We start from the raw sequence: 26,799 nt of genomic DNA, 5'->3' as shown, positions 1-26,799 counted from the left end.
ACTAGAGCAAGGGTTGCAATCATTAAAGGAATGTCTTCAGAAAGGCGACTTCGGAAGTGATGAGCTTCAGGAAGACCCACACTGAGGAGGTACCAGACAATTTTAAGAAAGGGGTGGTATGGAGACCTCCCTGGTGGTCCAGTGATTAAGACTCCGTGCTTCCAATGCAGGGGGTGCAGGTTCGATGCCTGGTCAGGGAGATAAGATCCCACAAGCTGTGTGGCATGGCCAAAACGAAATAAATAAAAATTTTAAAAAAGAAAGAAAGAAAGCGGTGGTCTGGACACCAGCCCTGGTGTCAGACAGATCCCTGTTTCAGTACTGGTTATGTTCCACATATGTCACCTTGGACAAGTTCCTTCCACTCTCTGGGGGGCTCAGCTCCCTCATCTAAGAAAATGGGGGGAATAAGAGTACCTACTACCTCAGGGGGTTGTTGTGAACAGGAATGAAGCAATGCGTGAAAAGTGCCTACATGTAGTAAGCGCTCGGTAAACATGCAACTGCCATTAACTACAAGGAGGATGACCCTCACAGGGTGGGAGGGAAAAGCAGTGGAAAGTAGGGGTAACGGGGACAGGACAGCAGGAATGAGGAGGGAACAATCTCTCTCTGAGCAGACTTTTTTGTATAGCTCTGACTCTCATTATGTTTCGCCATAATAAGTAATTATACCTAGGATATGGGAGCCAGGGGCCTACATGAAATATAAACACTAACAAATGAATCAAACTGCTTTACAGGTGAATAACAGAAAGTAATTTTGGAAAACAGCATTTTGATTGGATACTGTAAGGCTTACGACAAAGATCTGTCCACAAATACTGGACTCTAGTTAATAAATCTGTTACAGACATATGTAACTACTTTATGATACTAGGGTCAAACAAACTAGTGAATCAAGCCACATTCTCACTGTCAAAGAAAAAAAGTTTAAGAACAAGGAAAAGGGGAAGGCTAGGAGATTCCTGTGGTGGGGATGAGAATGGAGACAACAGCCTTATGGAAATAAACATACGGATGTCTCCACTCTCATCCATACCACAGGATTCATTCTAGCCCAGATACAGAAGTAGATATAGATGTGTGTGTACATGGGTTAGTATGCATGCTTATATTTCCTAGCTCTGTCCACTGGGAGGACCCAGAAGCAAAGACACCCCAACAGTCATAAGCACACCTAGCACTCAGATCTTTGTTTCTCACACCATTGTCCAATAAAGGACTCCTTGAAGTAATGGCTGATTCCAGAGCGGGGCAGGGAAAACCCAAGGTGAACCCATAATGTCCTATGGTGCCAGGAAATAGGAAAGTGCTTGAAAAGGGGCGGGGCTAATGGGAAGATGCATGGCAAATGTTCCGGGGGAAACATGTGCAATATAAATGAACCTGTGATTTATGTTCAAAGCTCTCAAATACTGTCATAATGAAAGAAAAAAAATGTTAGGAAAAGAAGTTCTACTGAAAGGCTACCAAGCTTGAAAGTCACTTCAGTCATGAATCATAACGGGGAAGCTCATTATGAAGCACACTCATGCTGTATAAAGAGAAAACTTGAAACTTAATTTGGCAGTTTTTATCGGTAATGCTTGACGTTACAAATAATAATGAAAGAACAATTAAAAAATCATTACTCTTTCAAGTGAAGTTATCTATAAAATTCACATTTAAAAGTGGCAAAGAGCACACACAGCCCTTCATGCCAGAAAGTTATTTTGTCTGAAGCTGCCCACAGGATCATAAAATAAGGCAGCAGAAGAACTTGAACATCACATTAGAGGAACTCTGTAATCATCTTTGAAAATGCTTCCCAGTGCCAGAGGAAGTCAGTTTACATTCTCAAAGATCAGTTATGACCTCGAAAAAGCTCTTTAATGTACAAGTCATTTGGAATTATTACCTTCAATGAGCTTAATACTTTCCTCTATGCTACCGGTGTATTAGTTTCCACATAAGAGGTGGGCGCCAAGGTTAAGGGCCAAAGAACTAAGAGCCAGGTTCTGGAATAAGATTGCCTGGGTTCGAATTCCTCATCTGCCACTTCTAGCTGTGTGATCCTGGGCAAATTATGCAACCTCTCCAGGCTTGCATTTCTTCATATGTAAAATTGGGATGATTAAAACAATCCACTTCACCTCATAGGGGTTATCATAAGGATTCAGAAGCACTTAGTATGGTTCCATTGCACGTGGTGATAGTTCAATTAATGATTAATAATAAATAGGGTTTTGGGGCTTTTTGTTTGTTTTGTTCAACCTGAAAATATGTCTTGCTTCCCATTCTAGGTAATTCAGATACAATTTTTAAATATCTTATTTGCTTTTTAACGTTCTGTCATTTATTCAGCAAATACTTATCGAGCACTGTAACTTGCCAGGCATTCTTGTAGGTGTCCGGGATATAGCAGTGAACGCGACTGTCCCAGTCCTGCCCTCATGGAGCTGATGGTCTACTAGGGGGAGACAGCTGATAAGCAGAGAAATAAAGGAAAAGCTCCATTTGGCAGGTGCTTGTCAGGGAACAGCTCTGCCATGGACGTCCCCACATAGGCCATGAGGACAAGGACAAGGTCAACTGCAGTCTGACCCAAGTCTCAGACGAACGCCCTGTGACCCTCCCAGGAACATGGTAAACAGCCACGTGAGGAGCTGTCGGGTGGCCATTGGTCACCCACCTCCCGATCTTGCGGCAGCTGCCATGAGGCAGTTTCTGGTCCGCCTCCTTGGTTTTCAAAAGGCGTGGGACTTCCAACCTTGCCGCCCCACTGAGGGTACAGCTGCAGGCTATCCAGTCACTTAGTTGGAGTATGGAGCCGACTCCTCCACGACAGGGCAATCCACCACTTGTGTCATCTGTCCTCCCTGTTTTGGTATCATCCTGCGGGACTGGGGATGCAACAAGTGGACATAATGCTGATCTTGCCTACGCTGCTAAGTAATAAACTCTCTGCATCAGCCTTGGGCTTTGTTTCCTCTGCACCTGAATTGATGGCAGAGTTGCAAGTCCAACCTAGCAGCTGTGGCAGTAGTTGCCATTTAGGGACTGCCTGACCACTTGACAGAGCTAAGGACCACAAGGAAACTAAAACAGAAGTAATGTAATGGAGAGTGACTTTGAGGCTATTAGGGAGAGCAGGGAAGTGTTCACCAAGGTGACACGTGAGCCAGACAGGCTGATCTGGGGGAACCGAGTGATAGGCGGAAGGAACACCACGTGTGAAATGAACTGAGACAGGAGGCAGAGGATAAATGAAGTTAGACCAGCGGGCAGAGGCTAGTTTACACATGGGCTTGCAGGCCTGAGGACAGCTTGAGTTTTCGAGTGTTAAGGAGGCAAGTGATATACAGTTGACCTTTGAACAACACGGGGGTCAGGGGAGTAGTCCAAAATCTGTGCAGAACTTGTTAGTTCCAAGTGCGCAAATTCAACCCACCGCAGAGCATGTAGCGCTGTGGGTATTTATTGTAATATTCAATACATCTGTGTATAAGTGGCCCGCGCAGGTCAACATCATGTTATTCAAGGGTCAACTGTAATCCGATTTATATTTTTTTAAAGATCATCATGCAAAGAAAGAAAGTAAAAACAAAACACACACACAAGAATGAAAAAAAGATGACCCAGACTGCAGAGCAGGGGCTGACCGAGAGGGGCGAGCACGGAAGTAGGGGGCAGCGGCGTCCGAGCCCTCTGGCGAAGGATGCTTGTGATGCAGCCTCGCTGCTTGGAGCAGCGAGGTGGGGAAGAGTAGATTATCCACCCTTGTAGGAGTTTGGCTTTTACTCGGAAACTGGGAGCCACAAGAAGGATTTGAGCCCAAGAGTGACTCAACCTAATATTTTAATTAGGATCACTTAGGCTGCTGCGTTGAGAGACTGTGTGTGTGTCGGTCAGGGGGAAGGGGGACAAGAATGGAAGCTGCTATTGCCATAATCCAGGGAAGAAATGATGACCAATGTCCACGGCAGCCTTCCCTCCACGAATTTGGCAACTGAACCTCTGAGACTGTCTCTTCTGTGAAATGTGCTTACAATAGATAAAAATAATGTATATAAAGCACTGTAGCACAGCATCGGACACATATTAAACCTATTAAATAGTAGGTATTCTACTGGCTTTGCCAGTTTTATTCCTGAATCCTCTGCACCCACTTTCAGAACAGCTCTTGGAGGTTCTTGTACCTTTAAAAATGCAAATAAAACCTTATCACTCTCTACTTAAAAACCCTGAAGTTCCTTCCATCTGTGGAGTGCAGAAAATCCACCCTCCTGGTCACCGCCTACCAGGTAGGTGGTCCAGGGTCTGGCCCTGGCCTTCCTGTCCAGTCTCAGGGCCTGCCCCTCTCCTTGCTCGCAGACACTCTGGCCTTCCTTCTCTCCCTCCAACGCCTCAGATGGCTTGTCACCATCTCAGTGCCTTTTGCATTTGCTGTTCCTACCATGGGAACTTTCTACTCCAATGCTTCATGCGGCTGGTTTCTCTCCCATTCAATCGCAGCTCAACCATGAGCTTCCCTGGCCGCCTTATCTAACATATGGCACCCACCCCTCATCCTCCAGTCCCCAGCACATTGCTGTTTTAGGTCCTTGACAACCTGCCACTATTGGAAATTATTTTGTTTACTGTCCCTTTCCCCAACTAGAATGAAATCTTCACGAAACCAGGAACCTTGCCCATCTTACCCAGCACCTAGCACAGAGCGGATGCTCAGTGTATTTCTAGGATCTCAAATGCAGGGAAGGACATTAATTGATTAACTTTCCAAGCTAAAGAATTAAGGCAGTAGCCCAGGTTATCTATAAATCTTTTATACATGAAATTAAAATGGGGACCTAACTATATTTACAGGTATAATACATACAATATTCTAAGCATTCACAAAGTGGGAACATATGAAGGGTTTGACACATGAATTTTCCAGGTTGCTACGGTTTGCTTCTTCTTTAAGCATCAACATTCCCCTGGATGGTAATACTCCTAAAACAGGGTCCACGTTGCCCTAGCTCCTAAAATCAAGCAAATGAAATTTCATTTTCCTTTCTTATGAACATCCCTATCGTAAGGGGTTGTAATGAACGAGCAGCCCTGAGGGATTACTGGAGTGTGACATTTATGACCATTTGCGCCAATCCTCAATGACTACACGGCCCCAGAAGGCTACAGCTTTTTTCTTTTGGATACTTTTCCTCTACCTTGACAGACTGCTATCCTACAAATTACTGCTATTCCTGTTAGTATCTCCCCTCCCCTACCTTATAAACGGACTATATCTGATCTGTTGAAAACTGGCTAAAGAAATAAAATTGTTAGAACTGTATGCCCCAAAAGCAGGTTAAGTCAAGTCTGTCTGCACAATATTCTTAAACGTGTGTGAGCGTCAGCAGGCCTTTCCTTCCTGGCTGTTACCTGGGTTTCTTGCTGGGTTTGTCAAGCAGCTAAAACAGAACCACAAACTAAGGAGTCTGCACAAGTCAGAAGGGGAAATAGTTCAGCTTCTTCATGATACTGCACCAACAATCAGACCGATCTTGGTTTAATCCCTGACACTTACTAGCCATGCACCTATCTTCTCGAAACATTCATTTTTCTCAGCAGCGACTTATGTTTATGGAGCACTTGCTAAGCCCCAGGCCGCTGTCGTGTTGCACCTGTACTCTCCCATATAATGAATCCTTACAGTAAGCCTGTGAAGGAGACAGCATTATCCCCATGAATCAGTTGAGAAAACAGGTTCCAAAGTTAAGTAACTCAATGTCGCATAGCTAATAAGCAATGGTCAGGACAGTCTAACCCAGAACTCTTAGCTAGCTATTCATTCATTCAACAACCATCATCTGAGCTGCTACCATCTTTGAGGCACTAGGTATACACCTCGGTGAAGAAGACAGATAAAAATTCTTGCCCTCCTTTATTTTATACATAGTAGTTTGAACCTCTTAACCTCCTCCCACTATCATGCCCCTCCTCCCTTCCCTCTACTACAATGAAATGAAGAAAGTCTTGCCCTCCTTATATGGAGCGTACATTCTAGAGGACATGAAAGGAAGAGACAAACAGTGAGCAACAAATACAAATGTAAGTTATACTGCATGTTATTAGATTATACCACGCAAAATTGCCAACTGCCAACTATTTTGACCTACAAAAATGGTAATTTCATACGGTTCGACCTAAGAGAAGGTGGTAAGTGCAACTGAGGAGGGTGAGGAGGGTCCGCAGTCGGAGGCGGGGTGCAGTGGTGAGTAGGGTGGCCCGGGAGAGCCAAGTGAGGTGGCGTGCTGAGGAGAGGAGGCGGAGTTATCCTGGATGCTACACTCACACGGGGTAACGCCCACCTCAGCCTCAGAGGGCACAAAGGTCAAATGAGATAACAAAAGGGAAAACTTTTTGTAAACTAGGAAGTTCTGGGACTATAGCAACTTATTATTTAGTATCATTTAAAGTTCCCTGTTTTGCTGCTGGGAATTACAGCAGACTTTGTAAGGCATAAATATAGCTGGATGGCCTGCAAGGTTACTGGTTCATACCTTACCTGGAGCAGAGAAGCAATGAAGAGTTTTGGCTTAAAACTTTTCTTCCTGCTCCCAGAAAACAAAAGGTTTTGTTGTTGTTCTTTAGTCGATAGAGTATTCTCTACCCAAAGAAGGTAACAGTGTATGTCTGAAAAACTGTTGAACTGCAGGTGAGGTTGCGATGGAAGCAATTTAACAGAATTCCAAGAGAGAGCCATGTTATGCTAGCATCAGAAAATGTAATAAACTATATACCATGTGTCTAAAATCTGAGGTCTCTGAAGTAGGTCAGAATCTCACTAGCTCCACCAACCCATTCTACCAGATAATCATTATTTGCTGTGCTTGGTAAAGATTACAATTAAACTAGCTACTGAACTTTAACAGACAAGGAAAAGGTAACCAACAGAAAACTACACTAGGTTAATTTGTAGAGAAATAACAGGTATGCATAGTTTCTTTGAAAGAGACAGCCTTTATTTTAAGGATTTTTACATTGAAGACTTCAAAAAGTGGTAGGTTTTTAGAACTTATTGACCTGTATTTAAAAGGAACTGTTGACAAAGATTCTCCAGAAATAATCTGAACAAGTGGGAAAATACAGTTAATACTACTGAAACCTACTAAAATAACTCCAGGACATATGGTTTATCCGACATAACAATACCTCTAAATGCTGTCACTGATATGAAACTGACTGCTTCTTTTCTAAACACACAGTGGTATAATTAACAATATTCAATCACTTCTGTTCTTTCCTGAATATATAAAAATTAAAATACCAATTAAAAAACTAATATATTCTCCTCTTTCAATGTTTCTTACAGATACAGTTTCAATATTCTCACTCAATAGTGGTGTGGTTTAAGAGATTTTTCATTCACAAGTCAAACAACAATCCACCCAAAGGGAACTGATAGTCTATAGGCTCATAGTGCAAATAAAGAGTTAGGGAATGCAGCAACTGACCTTTCTAAAATACAGAACGGATAAAATTCTTAGAAGATACATGCAATAAGCTCTACTAAGCAGCTGGCCACAGAACTAGAACATCTGATAATTTTCCTGGTGACTTCAATGGGACTCCAGATGTTTCCAAACTCAACTTGAACTCTCATCTTAGGCTTTGTATTTTGCTTTTCCAGTTTCGCTAATGACACAAACATGCTACAAAATAAAAATCCAGAGATTCACATTAGAAAAGTATACTGTGAAGTGGAAGGCGAGAACAGTACTTGGCATGTCTTCTATGAACAGTATTCTGCTGCAGGGGTTTTTACAAAACAAACGGCCTTCCTCATCTTCCTCACCCGCGTTCACGAACGCGTTCTCGGCACTCCTGCTTCCAGAGGAGGTGGTGGGTATTTGAAGGAGAGTGAATTAAAAGACTTAAACTAGTTCATTTCTCGCTTACTTATGACCACATCTATCATCTGAAATAATAATGGGACAGTTACTGTATATTAAACCTGTTCAACTGTTTAGCCAGCAAGAAGTGTTACCCTAGCCTGGCCAAGTTACAGCTTTAAGGACGTCTGTACTTGACTACAGCTTTATGTGACTAATGGGAACCATCAGTCTGTTCAAATTATGAGGTGCTGGAAAGAGAAAACAATTCTTCCCTTTTATAAATTTTTATAAGGGTTCTGAAAAATGAGAATGAGGAAAAGAAGCATTACTTACATTCAAATCCCTGAAGTATTCATTATAGTCAAGGGCATATCCTACAACAAACTTGTCTGGAATTTCAAATCCAACAACTAAAAAGAATCACATCATTTAGATACAGAAAACATCACTTTCAAATCTAATACGTGCAAACATTCTCTAAAGTGACTCTAAACCATTTCATATAAAACTTGTTGGGTTAAAGCTGGTTAAATGATTGACAAAGTATTTCACTTACAGTCTGGTCTATATCCAACACTTCGCGGGGTCCTTTTCACCAGCAAGCTGTTAATTATAAAATGTGACATGTGACACACGGAGACACTGCAGGGCATTACAAAAGAGAATGTTCATGTTCTGCAACACGGTTTCATCTGCAGTTTAGAACACTATGGTCAGTTTTAACAAACCCAAAGAAACACTCTGAAATGGAGACAGCTAAATCACAGGGCTCCCTGGGCAGGGGCAGCAATGAGTTCACACTACAGATGAGGCCCTCGATTGATCTTCACCTGGAACACGATGGACTGTTCTGAGAGCTGCCCCCTGACTATCCACACGCCCACCGAAGGGCAGCTACTTGGGGAGGATGAATGGGTGGGGAATGCCAACGAGCAAAGATGACAAGTAAAGGCTTTCAGTCCAAAATCCCTGGAAAACAATCCCTAAGCCACAAATGGTGTGGGAGAGGTGAGCATCACCTTTCAAGACTTCTAGTAAATAGCTTACAAAGAGGAATGTTAGCCTAAAAGACAAGTAGCATGCTAAAGGAGCTAGTATTTGTTTTTGAGAGCAGAAACTGTAGGTAGGATGTGTCAACTCTAACGAAAGCTTATTTCATAATCCAAGTGCTGCCTGCTGAAGTTTTTCAACCATTAAAAAACCTGTAATGGTGCTCTGAAAGCCTTTACATATGATAAGGGCAGTCCCAATAAAACTTAAGATTTCATAACTTCCTAGATAAGTATATTAAAAGGGCTGGAAAGGACCTAAAGTGATTCTCAGCCTTTGCTGCACATTGGAATCATGTGGGAACCTTAAAAAATATATAAAACTCAGATACCCAGGCCATACCCCTCACCAATTACATCAGAATCGCTGGGGAAGGGACACAGATGTAGGTTATGTTTTGTTTTTTAAACTCTCAGATGATACCAATGTGCAGCCAAAGTTGAGAAGCACTGGCCTAAGCCTTAGCCTCCAAGGGATCGTAGTCCAGGCAAGTCCCCTGAGATTCTCCTTCCAGTAATTAGAGGACACACTTAGACTCGGGTTCCATTTAGAAAGAAAATAACAAACCAATCACAGCAAAACCCCTTCCATCTACCTGAACTCATTCAGGAACAATCCAAAAAAGGTATCATTAAACTCAGTGCAAGCAGTACTAAGAGTTGAGGGGAACTCGGCACCTCATATTCCTATAGATCTCAATGAATTATCTTGAAATAATTGCAGATTCATAGGAAGTAGCCAAGAAAAAAGCACAGGGAGCGCCCGTGTGCCCTCCCTCTGGTTTCCTCCAGTGAACATGTCACATAACTGTAGTAGATTACCACAACCAGGACATGGACATTGGTGGACTGACCTTATCCAAATTTCATCAGCTTTCTGTGCTATTTATATGTGTGTAATTCTACACAATCGTATCACACGTGTGGATTCGTGTAACCACCACCACAATCAGGATACAGAACTTTCCATCACGCACGGCTTTCTCTTGCTACCTCTTTATTTATAGTCACAGCCACCCACCACCCCCTAACCCCTGGCAACCACTAATCTGTTCTCCATTTCTATCATTCTGTCACTTTAAGAAGGTTGTATAGGGGCTTCCCTGGTGGCGCAGTGGTTGAGAGTCCACCTGCAGATGCAGGGGACGCGGGTTCGTGCCCCGGTCCGGGAGGATCCCACATGCCGCGGAGCGGCTGGGCCCGTGAGCCATGGCCGCTGAGCCTGTGCGTCCGGAGCCTGTGCATCCGGAGCCTGTGCTCCGCAACGGGAGAGGCCACAACAGTGAGAGGCCCGTGTACCGCCAAAAAGAAAAAGAAGGTTGTATAAATGGGATCGTACAGTATTTACCCTTTTGAGATTGGCTTTTATTGGCACAGTTCCCTTGAGTTCCTCCAGGTCATGTGCATCAGCAGTTTGTTCCTTTTTAGTGCTGAGTAGGATTCCATGGTAGGGTGGACCACAGTTTGTTTAACCAGTCACCTACCAAAGGACATTTTGGCTCTTTCCAGTTTGGGGCTATTGCAAATGAAGCTGCCATGAACATTCACACACGGGTTTTTGCGCAGATGTAAGTTCTCATTTCTCTGGGAGAAATGCCCAGAGTGCAGCTGCTGGAGTTGTATGGCAGTTACAGGTTTAGTTTCTTAAGAAACTGCCAAACTGTTTTCCAAAGTGGCTGCAGCACTTGACATGCCTGTCAGTTAATGGTTTTTTAATTTTTAATTTAACTTTTAAGTTAAAAAGCTTTCTAGTCATTCTTAACCCTGCTTTGTACTTAATCTTTTTAGGTATAAAGCACAGATACACATACACTACATAAACAGATACACAATATATCTGTGATATTAAATTTAATGGCAAGGAAGAGATTAGGAAAAGAAGGTTGAGAAACAACCCACTTGGGCCACAGCCCCATCACTAATGACCCTCACACCTCCAGCTACAGGAAATATCTCTCCCATGAGGCAGTCTATCTCAGTTTCACAGCATATTCCAGGAAAGAGGCACACAAGAATATCTGGAGGAGTATATGCCACAGTAGGTTGACATTTAAAACCCTGAAAGCATGTAGAGAAATAAGCAAATGCACTGATTGGTCTGCAGGAAACTGCTTAGTGCCCTAGAATGCATCATTTCTATACTCTCATCATGCCTGTCCCAAATCCATTTAAAGTAAAAACTCACTGATGATACACTGGCACCAGCTATCAGAAAAGCCCCAAAGGACAAACTGCTGACACACGACTCAGTAGAAGGCTTACTCTGATTCAAAGATGTTCGACAAATACTTTGATCCTTTAAAAGGGGTTTATAAAAACCAGTTAATCGTTTAGGAAATAAAAGTTAGATCACTATCTGACCCCTACATAAAAATTGCAGATTGGTCAAAAATTAAAAAAAAAAAGAAAAAAAAAACCCAAAACATCCAGGGACATCACCTGACCAAAAAAATAGTAAGGCATGAACTCTGAGCCAGGTTGCCTGGGTTCAAATTTTACCTCTATAGTGATCCAGCTCTGTGCCTCTGGTTAATTCCCTATGCCTTGGTACCCCCATCTGTGAAGTGGGAATAACAGTCTACCTCTGAGTTGTTGGGGAGTGAAACTATAATTAGGGATAAACACAGGTAGAACTAATAAGCCAAACAGCACAGGTAGGACCAGAAAGTGAGGCTGGCTTAGAAGAAAGGAAGCAGGCATTGTACATTTTCAACGTGGCTACAAAACAAGATGCATCACACAGGACCACTACATCACTCAATTCCAGGAGCTCAGGATCTCCAGGGCCCACTCCTTCCTACGACCTCCTAACCCGTCTTTGGGATCCTTGGTCTCAGTTTTGCAAAGAGGCCCCAAATCCTCTGCCATGCTACCCAGGACAACTTTGATATCATTATTAGATTGGTGAAAAACCAAATAGTAATAACATTGGGCAATAAGGTGACTGCACTGAAAGGCTTTAACACACGACAAATTATTTACAAAGGACACTTACTGAGTCTTACTTGAGATTATATTACTTTTTGGAGATAAGAAAATTTACCCTTACAAAGAAGCAATTAATCTTTTTTCAAATGAAGAAAGTATCCTATGTCAAAATGTTATTTACATACCTTGCAACCTTGACCATCTTTGGATTATGCTGCTTGACCAAGGAAAGCAAGGTCTGCATTGTTTTGCCAGTGTCAATTATATCCTTTAAAAAAAGAAAAGACATTTAAATGGTAAATAAAACCATCGTACCTTTAAATTCAGTCATCATATAAACACAAAAAAACAAAATCCCATGTATAACTGGAATAATGCCATTTTTTTTCGGTGCAGTGATTCTCACCACAATTCACACTGAGATATTCTGGAATCTGTAAGTCATCTGGCTCTCAGCAAGCAGTAGGAATGCCAGTCCTCAGGGCTGGATTTTATAGGCACCAAGAGATCAATGACAGCTAATTTAAGTATATATATGCAAGTATGTACACACATATTTTATTAAAGAGTTGTGGTGCTGCCCTTCATTATAAAAGATATTAGATTTTTTTTTATAAACTCAAGATCAGGATGCTCCAACTCTCGGATGCAGGTGGTTAAGAGACCACACCAAGAAACACCGCTTTATACCATCTTAAAAGTATCCAAAGTATTAAAGTTTTACCATATAGAATTACTTTACATGAAAGTGAATCTTAGCTATTTAGTCAAAAGTAGGACATTATTCAAAACAAACCTATCTCTAATTGGGAAAACATTTCTTAAACCATAACCCTAATGCTCTTCAATGAAAATATTCTCTACAGATGGTATAAAGCAGCGTTCACAAAGTGGGGCTGTAAGTCATCAGAAACATCAGGGCTGGGGATTTGTGAAAAATGCAGATTTCTGGGCTGTGGTAGACAGAATTCTGATGGCCCCCAGGACTCCTGCCCCCTGGTGTACACACTCAGAATAATCCCCCACTCCCTGAGTGTGAGTGGGACTTGCGAAATGATGGGGTTGTCAGTAGGTTGTGTTACACAAGACAGCTGTAGCAGCCTGGAGAGAGATTCTGCTGGTTTTGAAGAAGTCAGCTGTCATATGAGAGGGCCATGTGCTAGGACATGAGGACAGCCTAGCAAGAAAACAGGGCCCTCAGTCCTGCAACCACAGGAACTCAGTTCTGCCAACAACCTGAATGAATTTGGAAGAGTACCATGAGTCCCAGGTGAGATAGGAACCTCAGCCTTGATTCAGCCTGATGAGACCTGGGGCAGAGGACCCGGCTATCCTGTATTCGAGTCCTGACCCCTGAAAACTGAGATAATCAGTGTGTGTTGTTTTAAGCTGCTTAGTCTGTGGTAATTTGTTAGGCAGCATTACCGCAGACAAAATGAAGCAATCTGAAGTGGAATTAGTGAATCTGCATTTTAAAAAAAGCAACCAGTTCCCAGGGATACTCATGTACACAAACCCTGTGAAAAGAGTGTTATTTGTTTATCTTTTAATCTATAAGCTAAAGTTTCTAAAAACCTTGGTAACAACAAAAAATGAATCAGGGGTTACTGTTGCTCTTAAGCCTTATACCATTTTACATAAAAGAGTAAGAACTCATTCTATTGGTGGGAATATAAAGTACTTTGATGAGTAATTTGGCAACAATAGTAAAATTGAAAATGTACAAATTTGAAAACCCACTCATTCCACTTCTAAGTGCCTGTATCCAGAGGGAACTCACACACATGCACACAGGACAACGCAAAAGGATGCTCTTAGCAGACAACGCAAAAGGATGCTCTTAGCAGCCATTTGTACACCGAAATGCTACGAAGGATTTTAAGGTCAACTAACTCTGTATGTTTCAACATAAATAACCTCAAAACCAATTTTAAGTGAGAATAACAAGCTGCAAGAGAGAACATATACAGTGTAGCACTATGTAAATTATCAAAAAATATATTTCGTATATGGTTATATATATGCAATAGAAGCATAAAAAGCATGGATGGGAATGATATGTGTAACTTTAAAAGGAACAAAAAAATTTCAAGCCAAAAAGAGAGGGGTAAGAAATATACCAAAATGTTTCCACTATCCAGTAAAAGTGAATTACTAAATATTTCTTAGAAAAAAAACAATCTCACTCCCTTATAACACAAGCCCACCATTAAAACTGATGAAAAGGAATTTCTTTCCCTGGGTTACCTTTAGGACTGTGCATACCAAGTTAGAAAATCATAAACACTATATTAAAAGTATGTAAAACTTACTTCAACAATCAAGACATTCTGGAAGAAAAAGAGAAATGAAAATCAGTACAATGAATCAGACAGTGTTTCCAATTATAATTCAAGTCACATCATAACAAACTCTAAGAATTTATCCAAATTCTTGCTTTAAGCTACTTTACTATATCGAACTCTGATTTAAACAAATGGGCCATCTGTTGGGATTTGGAACTCTTTAATATAAAATTTTCACTGCAATGGAATTTTTAAAAATAAAATTTGACCCATATGCTCATTTTTTAAGAGTTTTCATTACTTAAATGGAGGTCTAATCTTGGGCAAATCATGAAATTTCTCTGGGCCTCAGTTTCCCATGTGGAAAATGAGGGACTTCAACTAATATGTGTATTCTAACTCTAACATTCAAAACTATAATTTGTACAATAACTCCAAAATCATGCATTTAACTTACCATATGGAATCCAATTCAAAACGCATTTTCTCAGTAGGCTGAAATTGATCTGCGTTTTCTGGATGTGTTCATATTCTTGGACTAAACTAAAAGATACCAATGCTTCCTCCGACCATAAACCCTTACCCCAATTTCTACCTCTCAGAATTTTATAGCTGTTAGAACCCTTAGAGAAAATACTGTCTAACAATTACCTCCGTGGTAGAGAAGAGTCCTATATCTATTCTTGGGAATGAGGCAGCATTTCACATAGTGGTTATAATCATTGTCACAAGAAGATTCATGTTATATTGCTTATTTGTAGTTCTCATTTCTCTATCACATACCTACAAGCATCAGAATTTTAATGTTCTATATACTCTTCTAAGTCAGTGGTTATCAAGGTAGAGCACACAAGATCCACTGGGTTGAAAGAAAGAAAGATTAGAACTTTTTTTAAACCTCACCTTATGTAATCTATAATTTTATAACCACATGCATTTTATAATACACATTATATTACTACCATAGTTCCTATGCAATTTACTCCTTTCCTCATATCACAACTAATTTCTCTCTTTTCAAAAGATATTGTAACCTAAATCTTTAGGAAAACTGAATATACAGTTGATGCTTGAACAACAAGGGGACTAGGGACACTGACCCTCCACACAGTTGAAAATCCACATATAACTTTACAGTCGGCCCTCCATATCCACAGTTCCTCCGTATTCACAGATTCAACCAGCCACAGATCGTGTAGTAGTGTAGTAAGGATTTATTGAAAAAAATTTGCATATAAGTGGACCCACATAGGTCAAACCCATGTTGTTCAAGGGCCAACTGTAACCAATTAATGGACCAATAACTGTTTCACCACCTACCATGTGGTTCTTTCTCAGCATTTTCTCTAACCCAGCTAGCACATCTGAAGGACAACATTTTCCCATCAGTAACTTTGGCTCACTGATGCCGCAATTTGCACCATGGGATGGAACTATAGTTTGAAAAGAGCACTGAATTATGAGACAGAGAAACTGGACTCTAGTCTTGCCTCTAATACTAAGTAGCTGCAAAACCTTGTCTAAACCATAATCAAAGACTTTTAGTACTATGAGGCTGAGAGATTAAATATTTGCCACACAAAATTGTAGTATCCAGAGTGTGATGTCATTAATGTTTAAAAAATAAAAGAATGAGAATTGCTACCATTACCGAGAGCTTATTTTACATCAAGTAGCTACATCCTTACTTAGTAAATGAAAAAAATGAGGCTCAGAGGTCAAATGACTTGCCGAAAGTCATAAAAATAGTCAAGTGGTAGAGGATAGATTTGAAGAGGGGTTTTCAGGGTCCAAAGCCCATATTCTCAACCATAACTGGAAAAAAGGGGAAAACTATTCATATATATATGTATCTACACACACACAGTATCCGCCAGAGATAAACTGAAACAGAACGTCTAAATAACCCATAATCTCACCACCAAGAAACAACTTCACCCAACTTCTGCGTCTTGTTTTTTTCCCACAATAAATGTGCTTACTGTGACTATCATGAAAAGAAAGTTATTTTAGAAGCAGAGACCTTTTAAGATCACAGAGCTATGTAGTGGGACAGAGCCATTAGGTGGGAAAGGCAAGGTCAAATGGAATCACGGAGAGCTTTGAAGGCTAGGTCCCTTCCAGCACTAAAAACCAATTATAGGAGTAAGGGCTTCAAATGACTTCTAAATATGGGCAAAGCATGCTGAAAGGGAAGGAGGATAGGTCTGGCAGGAAGGGAAAAGAGTCAACAGATTATAATTTCTCCTTTGAAGTTTTCAAAAGATGTTGAGGAAGACAACATTAGTTTGGCATGACCCTGATATGGGACCATAGAATCTGACACCAGTGTTGCATGTTAAAGTTGCCTTACAGATACTCAGTGAAGTAAGCTATAAAGATTAAAAATCTAAAAACCAGAGGAAGAAAAGAGCTTTGGAGCCAGATAGACCTGCATTTAAATTCAAGCTCTACCACTTAACTGGCAGTGTGACTGTGGACAAGTCTTTCAACCTTGCTGAGTCTTAGTCTCCTGATCTGTAAAATGGGGATGATAATATCTACCTCACGAGGATTCTTGTGAAGCTTTTATGAGATTATGCCTTTATATTTGGCACTGTGCCTATAAGCAAAAAAGTAACTGGCAGCTGCAGAAAAAAGCATTCCATCATTTCTCACTGGTTACTCAAAAATCATTTCAGTGTATCTGAAGAATAATATTGTAAATATTCAAGTATTTTAATAGCTCTATTATCTCAGCAAAATGTCTATGCTGGAAGAATTTTGATGTATTTTAAATTCTTTTTGGGGATTCCTTAAAATAACAGTATGTTTGAACATACTAAGTGTTCTAACTACCAGAAACTGTTTTAAGAGCTCTACATGCATTATATCACTCAATCCTCTTAACTCACTGAGATGACTGCCAGTAGCATCATATGGGAGACGAGAGATTAAATAACCTGCCCAAGGTCACATATCTAGGAGGTACTGAGCCCTCTCCCATTTGCGGAGCACAGGCTCCGGACGCGCAGGCTCAGCGGCCATGGCTCACGGGCCCAGCCGCTCCGCGGCATGTGGGATCTTCCCGAAACGGGGCACGAACCCGCGTCTCCTGCAACGGCAGGCGGACTCTCAAGCACTGCGCCACCAGGGAAGCCCTGAGCCAGGCTTTGAATCAAAGCTCTCCAGCTCTAGAACCCACACTTTCAGTCACTACATTACACTGTTTCTCTATCTTTTAAGAAACTATGTGCTGTCTATTTTTAAAAAGAAGACTGTCTTTTCCCCCATACATTCTTTTGAAGGATCCCAAATTAGATCCCCACAGAAGCATACCAGCAGTACTTGGCAACACAGACTTGACGTTTAATGTTGGATTTTGCTGCCTCTTTGCTATACGACCTAGAGAAAGATATCTAACTTAGGGTGTTTCCAAGGGTTAAATAACCCTTGTTTGAGTGCATAAATAACTATCTAAACTGCCTCTTGGTGATGGATTGAAAGCACAGTGCTACTAATTGACTTGGTATGGAATGTTCTTTTCTTCCCCTTCAAGATACATACCTTTCCAGTTAAAGTTGAGAGATCATCTCCACCAATTACTTTTATGTCACCTGTTGACTGGTCATTCTAGTTAAAAAAAAAAAAGATAAATATATATGTATATATCTTTCCATGTATACACATACATTTCAAATTATCAAACGCAAACTACAAGATTTAAGAAGTTAGCTAGCTAATGTCATAGCATTATGATATTCTAAATGATACAAACTGTAAGAATTATGTCTCTAGAAATGAATGACTAGGTAACTTTCAACTAGAGATTAGTAAAAATTAAGAAGTTCTAATTGGCCATTACTGATTTGATGCTTCGAAGAGTCCTAAAAATGGGGTACACCCATTTTTGAGTGGGCAGTACTACAGAGGCCACCCATCTTCAGTCTCAGTAATTTCTGAACCACGAAAGAAGTTATTAGCATGACAGGTGTCTGGTTCTGGCCCTGGACCATTCCCATGAGTCAATCAAGTTGTAGGGTCTCGTCTATATCACACTTGACTCCAAAGATATTTCCCTCAAAAGTCTAGCTCAGGCCCAGGTCATCTTCAGCACAGTCTGGGAAATCGGGTCTGATCAGTAGTCCTTTAAAGCATACCTCTTAGGCTCCCAGTTTTATGCTATCACAGACTCTAGTAGAAACCCTTAAAAGAGTTTCAAAAGGGAATGCTCCACACCCACTGTAGTTGGTGGTGATAATGATCATAATTTGGCTGTGCTGGATTCAAGACAGAAAACTGGAGTGAAAGAGCAGATGAATGAAACAGCTTAAGACTTGCCCTACCAGAGAGCAAACCATACCAAAGCTGTGGCAATTACAATGGTGCTGTACCAGCACAGTAACAGACAAAGAGATCAAGGAACAGAATAGAGCCCAGAAACAGACCCAGAAATATATGAGGATTTAGTATATGATAAAGATGGTATTTCAAGTCAGTAAGAAAAAGATGAATTATTCAATAAATGGTGTTTCATCAACTAGTAATCCATTTGGGAAAAAAATAAAGTATGATCCCTACCTCACAGCATACACAAAAATAAATTCCAGATGGATTAAAATCTAAACGTAAAAAATAAAGCCATAAGCAAACCAGAAGAAAACGTAGAATATTTTCACATTCTCAGACAGGTAAAAACTTAGGCATGACATGAACCTAAACTGAAAGAAAAGATCTGTAACGAGTATTTCTATTATACATTGGGCTCCAACAATAAGAATCCAATAGAGAAATGGAGAATGAAGACGAATAGGTAATGCACAGAAAAGAATGTCATAACATATAAAATGATATCTGAGAAACAAATAAACAACATGATTCTACTGTTCACCCATTCACACTGGCAAAACTTAAGTCTGATGATACATATTTTGGCAAGAGTGACAGGAAACAAGCACCCTTGTTGGTGGTGAGAGTATAAATCAGTACACTGTCCTTTGAAAAATATATAGCCATACCTATTAAAATTGTAAACACGCATGTCATTTGCCCCAGCAATCCCACTTCCAGGAATCAAAACTACAAAAACACAAGTGTGCAAAGGTACATACAAGGATGTTCACTGTATCAACTGTTATAAAAAACAAAAATTGGAGACAACCAGCATGTTTATTAACAGGGAACTATTTAAATTAAGTTCATCCACACAATGTGATACTGTGGAGCTATTAAAAAGAATCTGACAGGGCTTCCCTGATGGCGCAGTGGTTGGGAGTCCGCCTGCTGAGGCAGGGGACGCGGGTTCGTGCCCCGGACCAGGAGGATCATGCGTGCGGTGGAGCGGCTGGCCCGTGAGCCGTGGCCGCTGAGCCTGCGCGTCCGGAGCCCGTGCTCCGCGGCGGGAGGGGCCACGGCAGTGAGAGGCCTGCGTACCGCCAAAAAAAAGAAAAAAAAGAAAAAGAAGAATCTGATAATCTATACACACTGACATGAACAATGGTAACTAAAAACACCAAGTTATAGAGCAATGTGTTGCCTACGGAACCATTTCTGTTCAGCATTTTTAAAAAGCTTCTAACTGCAATTACCTCTGAGTAGTGAGAAGGGATAAGAAGACTTTCTACCTTTATATACAGGCATACCTCAGATATTTCGGGTTTGGTTGCAGATCATCACGATAAAGTGAGTGTCGCAATACAGCAAGTCACAGGAATTTTTTGGTTTCCCAGTGGACATAAAAGTTACGTTTGCACTGTACTGTAGTCTATTAAGTGTGCAACAACATTATGTCTAAAAAAACAATGTGCAATACCTTAATTTAAAAATACTTTATTGCTAAAAAATGCTATTGTTTATATGTGTAATCTAAAAAAATGGTACAAACGAACCTACTTACAAAACAGAAATAGAGTTACAGATGTAGAAAACAAACATGGTTACCAGGGGGAAAGGGGCGGGGATAAATTGGGAGATTGGGATTGACATACACACACTACTATATATAAAATAGATAACTAATAAGGACCTACTGTATGGCACAAAGAACTCTACGCAATATTCTGTAAAAAGAGTGGATATATGTATACGTATGACTGATTCTCTTTGTTGTACAGCAAAAACTAACGCAACATTGTAAATCAACTATACTCCAATAAAAACTAATTTAAAAATAAAATAAAATAGTGACGTCAAATACTGTGGAGGATGCAGAGAAACTGGATCACTTATACTTTGTTTATGTGAATGTAGAATGGTACAGCCACTCTGGAAAACATTTCAGCAGTTTCTTTAAAAATAAAACATGAAACTATGGTAAAACCCCACCCCACCCCAAATAAATAAATAAATAGATAAAAAATAAAAATGCTAACCATCATGTGAGCCTTCAGTGAGTCTTAATCTTTTTGTAATGGTAACATCAAAGATCACTAATCACAGACCACCATAACAAATATAATAATAATGAAAAAGTTTGACCTATTGCGAGAATTACCAAAATGTGACACAGAGACATAAAGAGAGCAAGTGCTGCTGGAAAAATGGCCTCAATAGACTTGCTTGACCCAAAACTGCCACAAACCTTCAATTTATAAAAAATGCAGTATCTGCAAAGCACAATAAAGTGAAGTGCAATAGGGACTCCCCTGGTGGTCCAATGGTTAAGAATCCATCTTGCAATGCAGAGGACACCAGTTCGATCCCTGGTTGGGGAGCTAAGATCCCACGTGCCGCAGGGCAACTAAGCCCGTGTGCCACAACTACAGAGCCCATGCACTGTGAAAGATCCTGCATGCCACAACTAAGACCCGACACAGCCAAAAAATAAATATTAAAAAAAATTATTTTAAAAAAAGTGAAGCGCAATAAAACGTGGTGTGTCCTGTACTTCTAATTTTTTCATACACTTCTATATATGTGTCCGTATTTTATGGAGTGTTATTTTTGAAAAACACAAATGGGCCAACAGTATACAGTGTTGCAAACTAAACGTAAGATACATAAGTATGACTACCAATATCAAAAAACTCTTGCATATTACTTCTCATCTTAAGGAAATTTCGGACACCTCTTATTCCAACTAACTTAAAACCTAGAGTTTCAAAGACAGAGAATTAATAGCAAAACAAAACAAAACAAAACAAAACTATGAAACCTGAAGCTTTCAATGAGAGCGAATCACAGTAGTAAACGATTTACACAGTAAATCAAGTTAAATAGCGACATCTTCTGTATAAATTTGGTATTACAGTCGACTTCAATTGACCCTTTTTTACAGAGAAAAGGAGTAAAGATCTGAGAACTGAAAAGTATGGAAAAAACCCTGTGATCCAAAGGCGATGGTGATAGGGTAAGAGACAAGAGAACTCCAAGCACGCAAGACACTGCTGCTGCACTAGATCTAAATCTCCATATTTCTGTTTGCCCCAAGGGTTTTAGCTTCGAGGCTCCTTTTTCTGGAAACACAGCCACCTTTTAAATGAAGGGTAATACAGAAGATTCGTTTAAGAAAAATGTTACAGTCCACTGTGCTAGAATACAGGTATAAGTGCCCAAATTGCATACAAATGGCACCCATGAATCAATTACCCCACCAGAGGATTTTCCCTTGCTCCCTCCCTTCCTGTCTATGACAAGCTTCCCACTGTATCCATGCTGCATTTCATTACTGAGTGACTCTTAATGTGCTTCATCTTTAAGGAGATGATGGGACTGGCATGGGAGAGCCCAATCTGTCCTTAACTCAGAATGTCACTGTCAACTACATAAAATCCCCAGAGAAGCTCTTTGGGTCTACCAAATACATACCCTCCGTGCCTGTGTTTCCACTTTATCTACCTTTTCTCTAGTCTATATGAAAAAGACAGAAGGGAAATAGGAAGGAACTTTCTTATTTGTCTATCCCTAAAAATTTTGCAAACCTCCAGGTAGCAACAAGAACTGAAGCTTGGTATACAGGAAAAGAGGAGAGAAAGCTGTGTGAAAACACATTAATGAGTGGGCTGCAAAAGAACGGCTTGGAACAAACAGTTGAGACCATGAGAAGAGAATGCAGAGAGGTTAATCACCAAAACTGGGCTCCCAAGAGGGTGAGACTAGGAGTATTACTGAGGTAGGAAGTCCAGCCTTAGCACTTAGTGGCTTAGCAATATGTGCCTTCCTTTTTGCAGTGAACTTCAGATCATTCTTTAGGACCCTAGAATGGAGTTATGGGGAAACAACTGTTCCTTCTACATCCAGCTAGGTCCCAAGTCCACCACACTCAATCATATTTTCTCTTCACATCATAATTTCAACCATCCTCTGTGTCCTTTAACTGTTCTCCTGTACCCTGATCAAATATCAACAAAAGTGAGAATATTAGAATCATAAACTTTTAGAGGTAGACTGCACCTCAGATGAAAAACGGCAGATATCCAATTTTCTAAAAATATATGCAGAAAATAATAAGTCTGGAAGGATATATGCCCAGGTAATAAGCCAATTTATTTACCTGTTATTTTAAATTTAAAATGTTGCTTTAAAGGAAAAAGAAGCGATTATCAGTTTTTAAAATGATGCTGATGAAGCAGGGCCCTTATAGATCATCTAATCCTGCACTATCCAATATAAGAACCACTAACCACATTATTTAAAATTAAATAAAACTAAAAATTCAGGGACTTCCCTGTGGGGGTCCAGTGGTTACGAATCCGCGCTTCCCCTGCAGAGGGCACGGGTTCAATCCCTGGTCGGGAAATTAAGATTCAACATGCCGCGCAGTGTGGCCAAAAAAAAAAAACCAGATCCTCTGTTGCACGAGATATATTTCACAGCCTCACAGTCACATGCGGCTAGTGGCTCCGTACTAGACAACACAGACACAGAACATTTCCATCATCACAGAAAGTTCTGTTGGTCAGCATTGCTCTAAACACATCAAAGATATCATTTAGTACAAGAGGGTACCAGAAAAGACTGAAGTGTTAGTGCTGATATTTAATATCTGGTATTTTCAAGTACACTGTTTGCAAACCTTCAGAAGTTATTGCAACCTGTCTTCTTGTTTTTCATTCCATGTCTGGTTTGGGACTAGGATCTGATAAACACGTTCAATAGAACCACTCTTCATGGCCTAAAAGACAGTACCTTGCATACAACAGGTGGTAATATGTTTGCTGAGTGAATTAATCGATTTCCTTAATTTTAAAAAATTTGTTTATTTATTTATTTATGGCTGTGTTGGGTCTTCGTTGCTATGCGCAGGCTTTCTCTAGTTGTGGTGAGCAGGGGCTACTCTTCATTGTGGTGCACGGGCCTCTCATTTCGTGGCTTCTCTTGTTGCAGAGCACGGGCTCTAGGCACACAGGCTTCAGTAGTTGTGGCATGCAGGCTTAGCAGTTGTGGCTCACGGGCTCTAGAGTGCAGGCTCGGTAGTTGTGGCCCATGGGCTTAGTTGCTCCACGGCATGTGGGATCTTTCCAGACCAGGGCTCGAACCCGTGTCTCCTGCATTGGCAGGCGGATCCTTAACCACTGCGCCGCCAGGGAAGTCCCTCCTTAATTTTTTTAAAGAATAGAAGTTGTGGTTTCATGGGGCCAAACCTGACCAGTACCTTCATGTTCTACTAATCAGCGTGCTTACATAAAACCTAAGTTGTCCGACAAGGACTACATCACAGTGAAAATCTACAGGCAAGAGTTAGAAAGTATACTTTTGACTCTAGTTCTGTTAGTGTTTCCTTATACCATGGACAGTACACATCCCCATTCCTGCCAATTTAAACTGAACAAATTCTTTTCTCCATCCACGTCTATGGTCTTAGTTCAATAAGCAGGAGAAAGGCATAAATCACTTCACTTTCTTTATATATATATAAATAGATAGATTTACAGAAGATAAGCTTTAGACTATCTAGCGTCAACATCAAAGTGGTACGTTTACATTTAACTTCAACTGTTCTGGAGAAAAAAGCATACCTTAAAGCAACTGACTAAATACAGAGAAAAGTGTCAGACCAAAAGCTACTGACCTCTTCTTAGAAGAGACACTTTAAGAAATTACTCCAATATTTTCTGCATTTTTCTTCAACAAGCTCACTCAAAAGGTCAGCTTCTTACAAATCACAAATTGCCATAAAGTAATTTGTACCTTTGGTATACTAAACAGATAGCCTAATCAAGCTACTAATCAAGTGACTTCCAAGATTAAGACCGAAACTTATAGCTTTCTGAACCTTGACCCTAACTGAGGAAAAATCCCATGACTGGCAAAATGAATTGTTTGCATGCAAAACTTCTGAAGAAATAATAGGAAGCCCATATTAGAGGATCCAAGTCAGTTAAAACTTTTCCCAAATAAGACCCTCAGTTCTGCACAGAATTAAAGGCCTGTGTTCAAATTGAAGACCTGTATGATCCTGGGCAAGTCACTTAATCCCTCTGCCCCTCATTGTTCTCAAATGTACATGGAGATAATAATTCATAACTCAAAAGTTTTCTGCAAGATTTAAAATCCTAAGAAGAGGGACTTGCCTGGTGGTGCAGTGGTTAAGACTCTACACTCCCAATGCAGGGGGCCTGGGTTCGATCCCTGGAACGGGAACTAGATCCCACATGCATGCTGCAACTAAGGAGCCCGCCTGCTGCAACTAAAACCCGACACAACCAAATAAATAAATAAATAAATAATTTAAAAATAATAATAATGAAAAATAAATAAAGTAAAATTCTAAGAAGAATTTCATTTTAACGTAAGCCTTTTAGTCTGGACACACCATAAATCAGGTTAATTTCTCCTTTGCTTAGGGCCCACAAAAAATATTCCCACAAAAAATTTACTCGTTGGACAACTTTCCCTCTTGAGACTTCCTCATTTTTTTTTAATTGAACTATTTTAGTAAAAAAAAAAATTCACTGCAAAAGTGAACTCACAACAGAGAAAATACATTTGCACACTTAACAACTGTTTCTTTTTTTAATATCACAGAGCCTTAGGGATAGAAAAGTCATTGAATATATAGTACTACATTTTATTGTTCTAAGATGTACATTCACATTTTAATACCCCTGAAATTGACATATTACAATCGACAGCAACTTACAACAATAACTGACAGCGTCTTCTTTCTTAGCAGTACAAAAAATAGTGGTAAATCTTAAAATCAGTGCTATCTAAGGTTTAATGAAACATGGTATTTGGAATCCCCAGGCAATTTGTCAACTAGGCACTAAGCAAATAAAATTCTGCCTAGCTACTCTAAGAGTATGTAAACTATAATGTGAGTGTGTATACACAGAGAGAAAATTCTTCAAAATATTAGAAATAAAAGTGGTAGTGGAATTTAGGGTGACTTAATTCCTTTATGATTTTCCATGGTTGTATGTTCTTTATAATAAACATGTATTTTTTAATCGGAAAAATACAATTTTCATTCTGAAGAAAACCTAGATGGGGTGTTTTAATATTATTATGGCTCTTTATATATTCTGGGAACATTTAATAGTTCATGGAGCATTTCTTTAGGATAAGTACAGATCAGTTAATGTTTAATTCACTGTTCCAAACTGGTCAAGATCAACATGTAAAACTGCATTAACATCAGTGTTACTGATGCTGCAAACAATTTTAAATTCCCATTTTATGATTATATCAAATTAAATTGCCTGTTTTTTTATAGGCACATGTGAATATCTTCCACAACAAGCTGATGAATTATTAAAAAGGGTAGAAATGTTACTTCAAATCAACAGAAAGTATATGGTTTTCCTAATTTCTATTGTTTAGTAGTAAATCTACACAGAATTTCACATAAAACAGAACAGATATTTTTTTCTCTACGTGAAAATTTACCTAAATGTTTGCTTTAATCATGTTGAATGTTCCAACGCTTTTTATCAGTTGAGGAGTTCAGCTTAACAATCCTCTAAGATCTGAAACTAATAGGAAAAAAACTAGGACTTCCCTGGCGGTCCTGTGGTTAAGACTCCATGCTTCCACTGCAGGGGGCACAGGTTCGATCCCTGGTTGGGGAACTAAGAACCTGCATGCCACACAGCGTGGCCAAAAACAAACAAAAAAATAAAAATAAAAAACAACTAACAGGAAAAAAACTAAAAGTAGAAAATGGAATTAAAATGTCAAAGTGTTTCTACCGCTTCAAAATTGCTCTATAACTATAAAATACTCTTAAAAAGAAAATATTAAACTCCTCTCAGTTTTTTAATGAGCTTTCTTTTCAAAGAAAGAACATTCTGCACAAGTCCCCAGAGCAATGACGTATAAGTCATAAAGTGACAAAATTGATTTTTATGTGCACGTGTTGGGGGGCAGGGGGGGCGGTGCTTAAGAAGACCAAACAGAGAAATCACGCCCTGGACTGTAAGCCCATGTTTTGCCTCGAAGCAACAACATATTAAAGTCTGGGCAGCTATACTGCCTAGAATTAAATCTTAGTGTAAATTAGCAAAATAAATAACTTCTGTTGAGTAAAAATCCAAATTTTGTATTTAAGCAAGTCTTTAATTCAAGTGAGACTCTGACAAGTTAAAAGGAGCTTATGAGTATGAAGTAATGTCATGATATATGAGCACAAAGGGTTTTAACAGGATAGGGAAAATGTCTATGATAATGCTTAAATGGCTGTCCAATCACCCACAGGACTGATGAAAATGGGGAAAAGGTCAAAGACTTGGGTCAAATAGATGATTAACGAAGAGA

The 26,799-nt window shown here is 39.9% G+C and overlaps 1 protein-coding gene across 1 annotated transcript in view; it reads right to left on the bottom strand.

Moving 5' to 3' along the window:
* Positions 1 to 6,975: 6,975 nt before the first annotated feature.
* HPRT1 (hypoxanthine phosphoribosyltransferase 1) overlaps positions 6,976 to 26,799 on the bottom strand; it is a 31,832-nt gene continuing 12,008 nt past the window's right edge. The window contains exons 5-10 of the mRNA XM_007462883.1: positions 17,671 to 17,736; positions 14,152 to 14,169; positions 12,025 to 12,107; positions 8,419 to 8,465; positions 8,196 to 8,272; positions 6,976 to 7,679 (exon numbers count right to left, since the gene is read on the bottom strand). Coding sequence (XP_007462945.1) covers positions 7,632 to 7,679; positions 8,196 to 8,272; positions 8,419 to 8,465; positions 12,025 to 12,107; positions 14,152 to 14,169; positions 17,671 to 17,736 — 339 coding nt within the window. The 3' untranslated portion in view covers positions 6,976 to 7,631. The remainder of the gene's footprint in view (positions 7,680 to 8,195; positions 8,273 to 8,418; positions 8,466 to 12,024; positions 12,108 to 14,151; positions 14,170 to 17,670; positions 17,737 to 26,799) is intronic.

Source organism: Lipotes vexillifer, unplaced genomic scaffold, assembly GCF_000442215.2.
Source record: "Lipotes vexillifer unplaced genomic scaffold, Lipotes_vexillifer_v1.1 scaffold481, whole genome shotgun sequence".
Classification (NCBI taxonomy): Eukaryota; Metazoa; Chordata; class Mammalia; order Artiodactyla; family Lipotidae; genus Lipotes; species Lipotes vexillifer.
The sequence above is the reverse complement of the archived record's forward strand: the minus strand, read 5'-3'. Positions and strand labels throughout refer to the sequence as shown.